At 43.8% G+C, this 15,897-nt stretch overlaps 1 protein-coding gene across 1 annotated transcript in view; it reads left to right on the top strand.

The window, feature by feature from the left end:
- The window catches only part of suclg2 (succinate-CoA ligase GDP-forming subunit beta), a 266,723-nt gene that overhangs the window by 175,938 nt on the left and 74,888 nt on the right, over positions 1-15,897 (top strand). The window contains exons 8-9 of the mRNA XM_033036670.1: positions 12,353-12,514; positions 14,144-14,286. Of these exons, the coding sequence (XP_032892561.1) occupies positions 12,353-12,514; positions 14,144-14,286 (305 nt within the window). The remainder of the gene's footprint in view (positions 1-12,352; positions 12,515-14,143; positions 14,287-15,897) is intronic.

The raw sequence follows: 15,897 nt of genomic DNA, 5'->3' as shown, positions 1-15,897 counted from the left end.
GATGGCATCAAACAGGAAATTAGAAATGCGTGCAACGAAGGTAAAACAGTTATAATGGGTGACTTCAATCTACATATAGATTGGGTGAATCAAATTGGCAAAGGTGCTGAGGAAGAGGTTTCTTGGAATGTATGCGGAATAGTTTTCTAAACCAACATGTAGAGGAACCAATGAGAGAGCAGGCTATTCTAGACTGGGTATTGAGTAATGAGGAAGGGTTAGTTAGCAGTCTTGTTGTGCGTGGCCCCTTGGGCAAGAGTGACCATAATATGGTTGAGTTCTTCATTAGGATGGAGAGTGACATCGTTAATTCAGAAACAAGGGTCCTGAACTTAAAGAAAGGTAACTTTGAGGGTATGAGACGTGAATTGGCCAAGATAGACTGGCGATTGATTCTTAATGGGTTGACGGTGGATATGCAATGGAAGGCATTTAAAGACTGCATGGATGAACTACAACAATTGTTCATCCCAGTTTGGCAAAAAAATAAATCAGGGAAGGTAGTGCATCCGTGGATAACAAGGGAAATCAGGGATAGTATCAAAACAAAAGATGAAGCGTACAAATTAGCCAGAAAAAGCAGCCTACCAGAGGACTGGGAGAAATTCAGAGACCAGCAGAGGAGGACAAAGGGCTTAATTAGGAAAGGGAAAATAGATTATGAAAGAAAACTGGCAGGGAACATAAAAACTGACTGCAAAAGCTTTTATAGATATGTGAAGAGAAAAAGATTAGTTAAAACAAATGTAGGTCCCTTGCAGTCAGAAACAGGTGAATTGATCATGGGGAACAAGGACATGGCAGACCAATTGAATAACTACTTTGGTTCTGTCTTCACTAAGGAAGACATAAATAATCTGCCGGAAATAGCAGGGGACCGGGGTTCAAATGAGATGGAGGAACTGAGTGAAATCCAGGTTAGCCGGGAAGTGGTGTTAGGTAAATTGAATGGATTAAAGGCCGATAAATCCCCAGGGCCAGATAGGCTGCATCCCAGTACTTAAGGAAGTAGCCCCAGAAATAGTGGATGCATTAGTGATAATTTTTCAAAACTCTTTAGATTCGGGAGTAGTTCCTGAGGATTGGAGGGTAGCTAATGTAACACCACTTTTTAAAAAGGGAGGGAGAGAGAAAACGGGGAATTACAGACCAGTTAGTCTAACGTCGGTAGTGGGGAAACTGCTAGAATCAGTTATTAAAGATGGGATAGCAGAACATTTGGAAAGTGGTGAAATCATTGGACAAAGTCAGCATGGATTTATGAAGGGTAAATCAAGTCTGACGAATCTTATAGAATTTTTCGAGGATGTAACTAGTAGAGTGGATAAGGGAGAACCAGTGGATGTGTTATATCTGGACTTTCAGAAGGCTTTCGACAAGGTCCCACATAAGAGATTAGTATACAAACTTAAAGCATATGGTATTGGGGGTTCAGTATTGATGTGGATAGAGAACTGGCTGGCAGACAGGAAGCAAAAAGTAGGAGTAAACGGGTCCTTTTCACAATGGCAGGCAGTGACTAGTGGGGTACCGCAAGGCTCAGTTCTGGGACCCCAGCTATTTACGATATATATTAATTATTTGGACGAAGGAATTGAATGCAACATCTCCAAGTTTGCGGATGACACGAAGCTGGGGGGCAGTGTTAGCTGTGAGGAGGATGCTAGGAGGCTGCAAGGTGACTTGGATAGGCTGGGTGAGTGGGCAAATGCATGGCAGATGCAGTATAATGTGGATAAATGTGAGGTTATCCACTTTGGTGGCAAAAACAGGAAAGTAGACTATTATCTGAATGGTGGCCGATTAGGAAAGGGGGAGATGCAACGAGACCTGGGTGTCATGGTACACCAGTCATTGAAAGTAGGCATGCAGGTGCAGCAGGCAGTGAAGAAGGCGAATGGTATGTTAGCATTCATAGCAAAAGGATTTGAGTATTGGAGCAGGGAGGTTCTACTGCAGTTGTACAGGGTCTTGGTGAGACCACACCTGGAGTATTGCGTACAGTTTTGGTCTCCTAATCTGAGGAAAGACATTCTTGCCATAGAGGGAGTACAGAGAAGGTTCACCAGACTGATTCCTGGGATGTCAGGACTTTCATATGAAGAAAGACTGGATAGACTCGGTTTGTACTCGCTAGAATTTAGAAGATTGAGGGGGGATCTTATAGAAACTTACAAAATTCTGAAGGGGTTGGACAGGCTAGATGCAGGAAGATTGTTCCCGATGTTGGGGAAGTCCAGAACAAGGGGTCACAGTTTAAGGATAAGGGGGAAATCTTTTAGGACCGAGATGAGGAAAACTTTTTTCACCCAGAGAGTGGTGAATCTCTGGAATTCTCTGCCGCAGAAGGTAGTTGAGGCCAGTTCATTGGCTATATTTAAGAGGGAGTTAGATGTGGCCCTTGTGGCTAAAGGGATCAGGGGGTATGGAGAGAAGGCAGGTACAGGATACTGAGTTGGATGATCAGCCATGATCATATTGAATGGCGGTGCAGGCTCGAAGGGCCGAATGGCCTACTCCTGCACCTATTTTCTATGTTTCTATGTATTTATTCAGGGCAGCACTGTGGCACAGCGTTAGAGCTGCTGCCCCACAGTGCCAGAGACTCGGTTCGATCCTGGCTACGGGTGCTGTCTGTGCGAAGTTTGCATGTTCACCCTGCGACCAGGGTGCTCTAGTCTCCTGCGGGTTTATTGGTTAATTGTCCTCTGTAAATTGTCCCCAGCATGTGGGATGATAAAGTGGGATAATATAGAAATAGTGCATGGGTGATCAATTGTTGGCATGGACTCAGTGGGCCCAAGGGCCTGTTTCTACACTGTATCTCTAATAACTAAAACTGGTACAAATGCATTTTATTTTGGAACTCATTCACCTTCTGTGGTTCCTGATTTTATTCTTCACATCCTTGCTCCAATCTTAATATAGTCTGAAGAAGGGTCTCGTCCCGAAACCTCACCCAATCCTTCTCTCCAGAGATGGTGCCTGTCCCATTGAGTTTCTCCAGTATTTTGTGTCTACCTTAAAAATATACACATTTGTTCTGGGTTCCCCTGTTGAGTTACTAAAGCCCTGTCCCACTGTACAAGTTCATTCAAGCGTTCTCTCCGAGTTTGCCATGATTCGGACTCGGAGATTTACGGTAATGGCCGCACGTAAGTACTCGGGACTCTCGTGGACATTTTTCAACATGTTGAAAAATCTTCACGAGGTTTCCCGAGCTTACCGCGTTTCCCAAGTATCTGCCGTTAGCGTTACAAGCCGCTAAGAGACGTCCCCGAGCTCCGATGTACCCGCTACGTTCATTCTACGTGCTTACCACGAGTTTAATTTTTTTTTAAACTCGGGAGAGCTTTTGGGTGAACTCGTACAGTGGGACAAGGCCATTACTTTACTGAGTAAATACTCCTCAAACATTTAAAATTAAGGAATACTAGCCACGGGTTTGTAACTTGCCATCTTTATTTAATCCTTTAAGACCTGATATTGTAGTAAACCTGTTCGAAGCCAAGTCCAATAAAAGGCTCTTAAAGTGGGGGACAATAAAAAAAACAGACATTCACAAAAGTTGTAAAAGCAGAAAATACAGGAAAAGCTTCTGAGGTCAGGCATCACCAGTGGAGAAAGAACAAAAGCTAACACAGTAAGGGGGTCAAAGGTTATGGGGAGAAGGCAGGAAAAATGGATTGAGAGGGAAAATAGACCAGCCATGGTTGAAGAGAGGGAATGGGCGACGTTTCGGGTCCAGACCCTTCTTTCGACTGAGTTTTTGTTTTAGTTTTGTTCTGATGCAGTCTCTTGCCTCATTTATTTTGGTCGTTTAAGGGCACATATGAATTGTAAGGTGCGTGGACTTAAACGCATTTAGTTGGAAGTGGTATTTTGGAATAAGATATCTAAATTACTTTGGGTTCATATTAATTTCAAATTTTCTTGCAGCCAAGAGACGAGCTGAAGCATAAAATGTTATTTTTCTCGTGTTTAGAGAAACAGTGATCTTTTAAAAATTTCCAACAGCCAGAATGATATTTTCCAGGAAATTATTGTTGGAAGTATGAAGATTAATCTACATGTTACATTATAGTGACATTGACCACTTGTATAGCAAATCAATTTTGAAATTTAAAATTGAATCTGGTACTTAATTTAATGGTGACCTCTCGTCTGCCCTGCCATATTTGTTAGTTAGAGGAAATGCACACAATTCTTCACACATTATATAGCTTTGATTGGAAAGGGGAAAAAAATAGCTTACTAATTTTATGAGTGTTCATTTTCAGTCAATTAAATGAAAGGAACTCATTGGCCTTCATCTGTCAATAGTTAATTCTGTATGATTTTTAGTGTTGACAGAATTGAGATCCTTATCACCTTATTTCTGCTTTTGCAGTTAAGGAGTTCTTATAATTAATTAAATGTATTGATTGTATTAGTGAACCTCTTAAACAGATCTTCACATGTCCAATCCAGTTTTAAATTAGGTTCTTCACGCTGGTAGTCATATGAGAAAAGCGATTGGATTATTATTATCGGGTATACCAAGTTGCAACCTTGTGCAGAAGGATGCTGAAAGTTGCTGATGTTGGATTTAAGATGTCCCTGTATTTCTGGTATTAAATATAAAATAAATGCAAATAGGTCCAGGGTGGAGGTTCATGAATTAAGCCCCTGTCCCATTTAGGCTATTTTTCGGGCGACTACAAACGACTAGGCTGTCGTCATAGGGTGACGCCTGTATGGTCGTGAGTCGCCTCCTCGCCGCCTAAAGAGTCGTAACATTTTTCTGGTCGCTGCTGGATTTTGAAATGTTCAAAACGTTTCGGCAACTGTGAATTCCATTGGCGACTACCTACGTCAACCGACGACTGAACTGTCTTCAGCTGTCTTCAGTTGTCGCTGACAGGGTCGTTGCTTGTCGTAGCTTGTCGCAGGTGTACGTAGGTTGACTTTGGTTGTCGCCTGTGTGGTCGTAGGTTGTCGTAGGGGTGTGGTCGTAGATGGACGTCCTAATGGGTCGCCGGTTGTCGGTAGCTTGAGGTCGACTAGGTGGTAGGTTGTCGTAGCTTGCCGTAGACATCGCCGTGGGGGGGGGGGGGGTCCAGTCGCCGCTTTTATGGCGACCTGCTGCGACTGTGACAGTCGCCGGCAGTCATTGAAAAAATTGCCTAAGTGGGACAGGCCCCTTTAGGAGCAGAATTAGGCCATTCGGCCCATCAAGTCTACTCCGCCATTCAATCGTGGCTGTTCTGTCCTTGGGGCATTGTCAACATCAGCTGCTTTCTTCCACTTTAAGGTCAAATCTGGGGGTGGAACAATGATGAGATGATGAGTACACAGTTTTCTATTCCATCCACAAGTTACCAGAAAATGCAATGATCCAGTGTCGACAGAGAGTGGGTCCTGGCCTCCATCCAGACACAGGCTTATGACAGTGGATCATGGCTGTGTGGAGTTTCTACGTTCTCCCTCTGACCGCGTGGGTTTTCCCCGGGTGTTCCGGTTTCCTCCCACACTCCAAAGATGCACAGGTTTGTAGATTAATTGGCTTTGATAAATTGTCCCTAGTGTGAAGGATAAAACGAATGTAAGTGTGATCGTGGGTCGGCGTGATCGTGGTGAGCCGAAGGGCCAGTTTCCATTCTGTATCAAAGAACTTATGAAAGATATTAATAAGAACGGTCACGACCTGAAAGATACAGCATGGAAACAGGCCCTTTGGCCCATCGAGTCTGCGCTGACCAGAGATCACTCCGTACACTAATACTATCCTACACATTAGGAACAATTTACAATTTACAGATCCCAATTAACCTACAAACCTGTACGCCTTTGGGGTGTGGAAGGAAACTGGAGCACCCAGAGAAAACCCACGCGATTACAGGGAGAACATACAAACTCCATACAGGCAGCACCCATACTCAGGATTGAAACCGGGTCTCTGGCGCTGTAAGGCAGCAACTCTACCACTGCACCACTATGCCGCCCCTGACCTCAGGGGCTGTCCGTGTGGAGTTTGCACATTCTCACTGTGACTGCATGGGTTTCCTCTGGGTGCTCCGGTTTCCTCCCACATCCCAAAGACATGCGTGTTTGTAGGTTGATATAATTGATATTGATATTGATATAATTTGATATAATTGATATAATTTAATTGCCACACAACCAAGGTCGGTGGAATTTGGGTTGCCAAATTCGGGAATTTGGGCTGCAAATTGCCACAACTTGTGTAGGGGGTGGATGAGAAAGTGGGATAATATAAAGCAAGTGCGAGGGTCGGGGTGGATTGGTGGGCCGAAGGGTTCCTTCTGCTGCTTATGCTGGACATCAATGTGCTTCGAACAAATGGATTCAAGAGTCCCAATGTCGTCTTGGATGCTACTTTTTCCATTGAGATCCAGCTTTAAGAACATGCTCAAATCGTGACATAATTGCATTTCTGCACTCCGTCAAAGAAAAAGTTTGCAATTTATGCAAACACACTTATTTTGGCCATGTCCTTTAGTTGGATTTGACAATTTATTCATGAGCAATTTGAAGCATATACATGATAGATATTATAAGGCTTTCTGACTATGTTCAGATGTGATGCTTTCAAATAGAATAGTAAAATAGAACCATTTTGGGGGTTTTCTGAACACTGAACAAATTTCATCTGTAAAATTGTTCTGTCATTTGAGCGTCTCTGCCCACTGGCTCTTAATGCTGTAATGTTTCTTCTCATTTGAAGGGTTCAACAACGAACCCTAATAAACTTGGAAATAACAGGAGGGTAAAAGCAAAAATGTAGATAATTTAAAATTGTAATCATTGCCTCCATTGACGTGATTCTGGAATCGAATATCTTGAATTGCAATAGATGTTCATTCTGAAGGGCCCCAAAATGTCACCTATCAATGTTCTCCAGAGATTCTATCTGACCCGCTGAGTTACTTCAGCACATTGTGTCCTTTCATGTTTTGGCATTGTACATTTTCACCTTTGAAATAGCCTCTGCTAATAGATAACAGGAGATCGTGCAAGCACTCCTGAATGTTTGTTGCCTTTGTGCTGGTCACATTCAGATGGAGTTTTCATTGGAACTGGCTTATTTATTTTAGTTAAGGTGTATACATCACGAGGGAAATAGATTGGATGAATGCACAGAGTCTTTTGCCCAGAGTCGGGGAAATCAAGAACCAGAGGATATAGGTTTAAGGTGAGAGGGTAAAGATTTAATAGGAACCTGAGGGGCAACTTTTTTTTTCATATATGGAGTAAGCTGCCTGTGGAGGTAGTTGAGGCAGGTACAATAACATAATTTAAAAGACATTTGGACAGGTACATGGATAGGAAAGGTTTGGAGGGATAGGGCCAAATGTGGGCAGTTGGGACTAGCGGAGAAGGGGCATCTTGGTCGACAAGTTGGGACAAAGAGGTTATTTCCGTGCTGCAAAACTCTTTGACACTAAATCCAGCTAGTTGTATATTTTAATTTAATTGTGATCAGTCCACCTACTTATAATATAATCATATTCATTTTAGAATATTTTGATTGAAAGTGTCATAAATTTGCATTGACATGCTGAGAAGTTACCAATGTTTTTGCAGAATGCCCTTGCGCTTATCATTCACTTTAATAGTTCAGTTCAAAATTATAGTGTCTTTGGGTAATAATTTGAAAGTCAATGCATTCATCTAGACCGTTCTAATGTATTAAATCTCCATCAATATTATGGACATCCATTATAGATCATTTAGGATATATCATTGTCCAAACATATCTTTCCACCATTTTCACTTAAAAATGAGCATGTAGGCAGAAACTATAAACTAACTTTGCAACTGAACGCTAACTTATTTCTCCTGCAGGCATTTAAAGGGAGTTTAATAATGTTACAACCACGAGACAAATACTCTAACCATTTTTAATGCAAGTAGTCACAAAAAGCTGGAGTAACTCAGCGGGTCAGACAGCATCTCTGGAGAAAAGGAATAGGCGACGTTTTGGGTCGAGCTCCTTCTTCAGACTGAGAGTCGGGAAAGGGAAACGAGAGATATAGACGGCAATGTGGAGAGATATAGAACAAATGAATGAAAGATATGCAAAAAAGCAACAGGAAAGGAAAGAGGCCATTATTGTTAGCTGCTTGCTAGGTGAGAACGAGTACATACAACAAGACAACTTTGAAGCTGGTACGGCTTGGATGGGGGAGGGATGGAGAGAGAGGGAACGCAGGGGTTACTTGAAGTTACAGAAGGAAGCTTGAAGTCATATCACTGGGGTGTAAGCTGCCCGAGCGAAATACAAGGTGCTGTTCCTCCAATTTGCATTGAGCCTCACTCTCACAAAGGAGGAGGCCCAGGACAGAGGTCAATGTGGGAAGGGGAGTTAAAGTATTTGGCAACTGGGAGATCAGGCAGGTCCAGGTGGACTAATTATTGCAATAATGACTACTTATTACAAGTATCCCTGCTCCCATTGCAGTTGCTGTTCTTATCATGGTAATTGTACTATCTGGATAAATAATCTTTTCTGGTCTCTCACTAATTTCAAACTCTCTCCAGCCATAATTAGTGCCTGTTTATATTTGGTCTGCCATGAAACTCACTCAGACTTTTTTTTTTGGCTTTACTGCTCGAATCTTCTTTCCAGTTTTGCAATAGCTTCCATCTTGCATTTTACTCTTATGCATCTGATTCCTCCCTGTCTCCACACTATGTAAAATAGTTTCCAATAAAAGCAGGGGTGCTTTCTTTTGAGAGAGCAGTTCGGAATGTAATTTTTTTTACCAGTGAGTTGAGTCAACGAGTACAAGCTTATTTAACATAGAACATATAACTGTACATCACGGGGATAGCCCTTTGGCCCACAATGGGGCGGCAAGGTGGTGCAGTGGCAGAGTTGTTGCCTCACAGCGCCAGAGACCAGGGTTCGATCCTGACTACTGGGTGCTGTCTGTACGGAATTTGTACGTTCTCCCCGTGCCCTGCGTGGGTTTTTTTGGGGATCTCCGGTTTCCTCCCACATTCCAAAGACGTACAAGTTTGTAGGGTTAATTGGCTTGATAAAATTGTCCCTAGTTTGTGTAGGGGAGTGTTAGTGTGGGGGGAATCACTGGTCGGTGTGGACTCGGTGGGCCGAAGGGCCTGCTTCTGCACTGTATCTCTAAAGTAAACTAAACTAAACTTCTAGCCAGTCCTCCTGGAGGTAATGATTAAACAACAGAATGCTGGAAACATCCAGCAGGTCAGGCACCATCTGCTGAGTAGCAAACAGAGTTAATGTTTCATGTTGATGGTCTTTCCTCAGAACTAATAAAAAGGAGATGTCTCCAGAAAGCAAATAAAAAATGTTGACCGTGACACGTAATTAATCCGTGCCGTCTGGTTGAATTGTAGGAACCAAGCCAGCCTTGCGTTGCTGAGTTAATGGACTGAGTACTGCAAGGAGTCAGATGAACAATGCTGTTCAGTGACAGCGTGAATTACCATGGGACCCTTAAGTGTAACTTAAAGTTATTCTGGAATGCAGGCTTCCAGGGAAGGGTCATTGTGACTGGAGTGTATGTGGGCATCTGTCCAGAAGATTCAATTACACCTTATTCTCGCAGGCACCTAGGTACGGTGAACTTCTTTGTTTCTGTACATGCAATCCGGTAAAATCATACAGCCCACCACAGGCGGCCACGGTGGCGCAGCGATTGAGTTGCTGCCTTACAGCGCTTGCAGCGCCGGAGACCCGTGTTCGATCCTGACTACGGGTGCTGTCTGTACGTAGTTTCGACGGTTCTCCCCGTGACCATGTGGGTTCTCCATGAGATCTTCGGTTTCCTCCCACACTCCGACGACGTGCAGGTTTGCAGGTTAATTGCCCTGGTGTATGTGTAAGTTGTCCCTAGTGGGTGTAGGATAGTGTTAATGTGTGGGGTCGCTGGTCGGTGCGGACTCGGTGGGCCGAGGGGCCTGTTTCCGCGCTGTATTTCTAAACTAAACTAAAAGAGTAGACCAAATCCTAGACGGTGCACAAAGAGTCTCCACGTTTCTGGTACCGACAAAGTTATGAAAGTTCATCGAACAGTGCCCCATCCTTCTCGGCCCCCCCCCCCCCCCCCCCCCCCCTCCACTGGGTCTCTCTTCAATCTCAGCGGACCCTCCCCCCCCCCCCGCCCCAACGTTCTCTGCATCCCTCCTACGTTAAATAAGGACTGGTACAGCATGGCAGGCAGCAGGCTCCTGAAGATCTCAGGTGTTGTACTGAAGGTAGAAGGTAGAACAGTCCAGTCCCGGAGCAGGCCCTTCGGCCCACAATGTCTGTGCCGAACATGAAGCCAAGACCATCACTTGTCTACCTGCATGTAACTCATATCACCCCCTTTCCTTGCATTTCCAGATGAATGAATGAATGAATGAATGAATGAATAAGTTTGAATAAGTTTATTGGCCAAGTATTCACATACAAGGAATTTGCCTTGGTGCTCCGCCCGCATGTGACAACATGACCTACATTCTTAACATCCAGTTAAGAATGATACATAAAACATTAAACAATAATTATAAAACATTATTGATTAAACATGTAAATTAAATCAAATACCAGAGCAATACCAGATGCCTGGCCAACAGTCTTTTAAATGCCACCAAGGTATGTGCCTCAGCCACCACCCCAGCAATGCGTTCCAGGCACCCACTGCCCTCTGTGTAAAACATGAAAGCCGTACACATCTTCTGTAACCTTTGCCCCCCTCACCTGAAAGCTCTGCCCGCTGGTATTTGATTTTTGCTTCCTGGGGAGAAAGGAAAAGGCCAAAATGGTGCATCCATGTCTGGCAGCAACGTATTAGTGCAGAAATGCTTGATATTCGGACAAACCCCATTAGCATTTGTTGCACCATTCCCCACAGAACCTCTGCCACTTGAAGTGGTTGCAGAAACCACCAAATACTTGTGGAAGTGCATCAACAGTCAGAAGCAATCAAGCTTCAACTAGCACTCCAGCAGTTCATGAACTTTGCAGATGTTACTCCTGGGGTTCCTTCCTGGTGCTTCATGCATGTTCACCCATGTGAGGTTACAATAGAGCATTGCCTGGGAGTGCTAAAGTCTCAGCAGGCAGTGTTGCAGGATAGCCACAGCAGATCTTCAGCGATAGACACAAGACGCTGGAGTAACTCAGCGGGACAGGCTGCATCTCTGGAGAGAAGGAATGGGTGAAGTTTCAGGTCAAGACGCCTCTTCAAACAGTCTGAAGACCTGAATCATCACCAATTCCTTCTCTCCAAAAATGCTGCTTGTCCCGCTGAGTTCAGCTTTTTGTGTCTATCTTCGACTTAAACCAGCATCTGCTGTTCCTTCCTATGCAGATCTTCGCCGCACACGCTAACCTTCCCCAGTGTTGTGCCTGCCTTGATTAACAGCAGAAGTGCATGAATTCCATCGGCAAATCTATAAATTAAGGCGGCACGGTGGCGCAGTGGTAGAGTAGCTGCCATAGTGCTTACAGCGCCAGAGACCCGGGTTCCATCCCGACTGCTGGTGCTGTCTGTACGGAGTTAGAAACATAGAAAATAGAAACATAGAAATTAGGTGCAGGAGTAGGCCATTCGGCCCTTCGAGCCTGCACCGCCATTCAATATGATCATGGCTGATCATCCAACTCAGTATCCTGTACCTGCCTTCTCTCCATACCCCCTGATCCCTTTAGCCACAAGGGCCACATCTAACTCCCTCTTAAATATAGCCAATGAACTGGCCTCAACTACCTTCTGCGGCAGAGAATTCCAGAGATTCACCACTCTCTGTGTGAAACCCACGAGGTCTCCCATGACCGCGTGGGTTTTTCTCCAAGATCTTCAGTTTCCTCCCACACTCCAAAGGCATATTATAGGTTTGTAGGTTAATTGGCGTAGTGTAAGTGTAAATTGTTCCTAGTGTGTGTAGGGTAGTGTTAATGTGCGGGGATCATTGGTCGGTGCGGACTCGGTGGGCTAAAGGGCCTGTTTCAGTAGAAGTTGCGATCCGTGTCATACATAGCATTGAAAGGCACCGTGCCCGTTGATGTTTTCAACGATGGTGATGATGATGGTGATGGTGATGATGATGATGTGGGCATGAATGCCTTAATAAATATTTGGAACTTCCTTTTTCCAGAACTGCGCTGTCATTTTTGTATCTCGATAAATCCATTCTAATCATGACCTGCCAAATAATTTTCCCATGTCATAGAGTGATACAGTGTGGAAGCAGGCCTATCGACCCAACTTGCCTACAAAACGGCCAACATGTCCCAGCTACACTAGTCCCACCTGCCTGCGTTTGGTCCCTATCCCTCCAAACTTGTTGTTATTTTAATTGCTTTTCCATCTTGGCCTTTCAGTTGTGTGCTTCGATGCCAAGATCAACTTCGATGACAACGCAGAATTCAGGCAAAAAGAAATATTTTCTCAGGATGATGTGTCTGAAACCGATCCGTTAGAGAGTGAAGCAGCAAAGCATGACCTCAAGTATATTGGCATGGATGGAAATATTGCATGCTTTGGTAAGCAAAATGATTCTTTTCATTAAAAAGTACTTAAAAGATATTTAATTCTGCAGAAGCCGACGCATTTGTTTTCTGTATTAAACAGAGACCTCTGTTGAAATGCCCAGATATTTTGTTTGAAAGGAATGCTTTTAAGGAAGATAGACACAAAATGCTGGAATAACTCAGCGGGACAAGCAGCATCTCAGGAGAGAAGGACTGGGTGATGTTTCAGATCGAGACCCTTCTTTAGGCATTTTAACTTCTTCAGACTTTAAAGGAACCTTCCTCATTTATCTTTAGTCTTGTCAGTTGAATTAGCTTTTTCAATAAAAGTTGGACTTTTTAATGGAGGCACAAGGAACTGCAGGTGCTGGAATCTTGTGTCACATACAAAGTGCTGGAGTAACTCAGTGGGTCATGCAGCATCTCTGGAGGACATGGATAGGACAGTTTCCCAGGACACATTCAGAGATGGATGTCAAGTGCTGCTGGAAGGTCATCAACTCGGTGAAAGACACTCGTTGGTCTGCCCTCCTTGTTGTGGACCTCCCAGCGGAGCGAGATGTCCGTCAGGGGATGTTGCCGACTGGCCCGCTGCAGACTGCATGAGTACGTGCTGAGGGACGCACTGAAGCTTGGTGCAGCCAACGGCAAGGCTTGGTGAGGAGGACCACTGTCTAGGGTCCTTCCGCTGCTGGACATTGAGGGACAGGGTTTGGTGGAGACGCCCCTCAAACAAGGAAAGGGATATCACCTCAGGGAGACCACATGAGTAGCAAGAATACCTGGAATAATTATAGTTTTTGTGAACACTGCTAAATTCAACACCAATGAATGTATGTATAGCTGCTGAGAATGTCAGAAGAGTCTTTGCACAGTTCAGAAGTGATAGGAGCAGAATTAGGCCATTTGGCCCATCAAGTCTACTCCATCATTCAATCATGGCTGATCTAGCTCTCCCTCTCAATCAAATGGTCCCGCCTTCACCCTAGAACCCCTGACACCCATACTAATCAAGAATATGTCAATCAGTTCTTGTTTTGTGTATATTTTTTATTCTGAATAAAGTTTATTTTTGGAAATGTAATAAAATATCAAGGGATCTGCTTGGGAAAAGTCTACATGCACCATTCACCAAAGGAGATGTCCACACAAACAGAATGAGTATGTATTAGCCATCCTTCTTCCTTCTTCCTGTTTGGCAAGGTTACAAAGCTGGAAAATGTATGAGACGTGATTAAGTTTCTCAGCCACGATAGAAATGCTTTCAGTACTCAAACATTCACTTACAGTATACTTGTTTACCTCAATTTATCTTGCAGTAATGATGATTTTTATGTGAAAAAAACATGAATCAGAGGGCGATCATTGCTGTTAGATTTACATTTTGATTAAACAAGTTCCACCAATTTGTTAACTGGTATTTATTCGTAGTAACAGCATGAAGCTCAATAAGTCTTAATGCCCCATCTTTCATGTACAGGGCCCCTGCCATGGTCACAGCTGCTAAACCTAATGGTTTGTGCATGGAACTGGTCATAATAATGCTAGTCTTTTACATCATTTTGACATTATTTTCACTGGTGAATGTTGTGGATTGATGATTTGTCAAATTGTAAAAGATGATGCCTTTCTAATCAACAGTTAATGGAGCCGGTCTTGCCATGGCCACATGTGATATCATCGATCTTCACGGAGGGAAACCAGCAAACTTCCTTGATCTCGGCGGTGGTGTACAAGAGAACCAAGTGTACCAAGCGTTTAAGCTGCTCACTGCAGATCCGAAGGTAAGACGTGTTTCCAAACAGAGCAGTCTTGTAGCAAACTGTAAAATTATAGAGTCACACAGCACAGAAGCTTGCCCTTCCGCTCAGCTTGTCCACGCCAACCAAGATGCCCCATCTCATCTTGTCCCATTTGCCCACGTTTGGTCTACATCTCTCTAAACCTTTCCTATCCATCTACCTGTTCAAGAGAGCATTTGACGGCCTGTACTCGCTGGAGTTTAGAAGGATGAGGGGGTCTCATAGAAACTTACCATATAATGAAAGACACACACACGCGCACACACACGCACACACACACATATATATGTGGAGATGTACGAAGGAATCAAAAGTTTTTATAAAAGTATATATATATATACTAGACTAAGTGCAGACCCGTTGGGTCTGCTTCCCAACGCAAGATTCCACCACTCACCCGTTCCCCTATTGCAAGCCATTTCCCCAACACAATATTGCACTATATATGATGTACAAAGGAACTAAAAGACTAAAAGGAAGATCAGTGGGGGAAGTTTTGTGAATTGCAAAGTTGCATAGTATGTAAAGCATGGAATTCTGTCAAACAACTGCATGGATCTTTAGAATTGTTCTCCATCTAAGTTTAATTCTAAAAAATGCCTTGCAGCATAATGCCTTGCTTTTGACAAGGTCCCACACAAGAGATTAGTGTGCAGAATTAGAGCACATGGTATTGGGGATAGGGTATTGACATGGATAGAGAACTGGTTGGCAGACAGGAAGCAAAGAGCAGGAATTAACGGGACCTTTACAGAATGGCATGCAATGACTAGTGAGATACCGCAAGGCTCAGTGCTGGGACACCAGTTATTCACATATTAATAATTAAGATGAAGGAATCTCCAAGTTTGCGGATGACACATAGCTGTGTGGCAGTGTGAGCTGCGATGAGGATGCTTTGAGGCTGCAGGGTGACTTGGATAGGTTGGGTGAGTAGGCAGGTGCATGGCAGATGCAGTATAATGTGGATAAATGTGAGGTTATCCACTTTGGTGACAAGAACAAAAAGGCAGATTACTATCTGAATGGTGTCAGATTATGAAAAGGGGAGGTGCAACGAGACATGGGTGTCCTTGTACATCAGTCACAGAAAGTAAGCATGCAGGTCCAGCAGGCAGTGAAGAAAGCTAATGGCATGTTTACCTTCATAGCGAGAGGATTTGAATATAGGAGCAAGGAGGTCCTACTGCAGTTGTACAGGGCCCTGCTGAGACCACACCTGGAGTATTGTGTGCAATTTTGGTCTCCTAATTTGAGGATGAACATTATTGCTATTGAGGGAGTGCAGCGTAGGTTCACCAGGTTAATTCCCGGGATGGTGGGACTCACATATGATGAAAGAATGGATCAACTGGGCTTATATTCACTGTAATTTAGAAGGATGAGAGGGAATCATATAGAAACATGATCATATTGAATGGCGATGCTAGCTCAAAGGGCCGAATGGTCTACTCCTGCACCTATTTTCTATGTTTCTCATAAGCGCCATTGCCCTGATTTCAAGAGAAAATCCCTGGAATTCATTGTTTCCAGGCTTGGATCATTGCTTTTGTGGTCTATCCCCTTTTTATAACATTGAACTCCAAAACCTTC

Source organism: Amblyraja radiata, chromosome 18, assembly GCF_010909765.2.
Source record: "Amblyraja radiata isolate CabotCenter1 chromosome 18, sAmbRad1.1.pri, whole genome shotgun sequence".
Lineage (NCBI taxonomy): Eukaryota > Metazoa > Chordata > Chondrichthyes > Rajiformes > Rajidae > Amblyraja > Amblyraja radiata.
The sequence above is the reverse complement of the archived record's forward strand: the minus strand, read 5'-3'. Positions and strand labels throughout refer to the sequence as shown.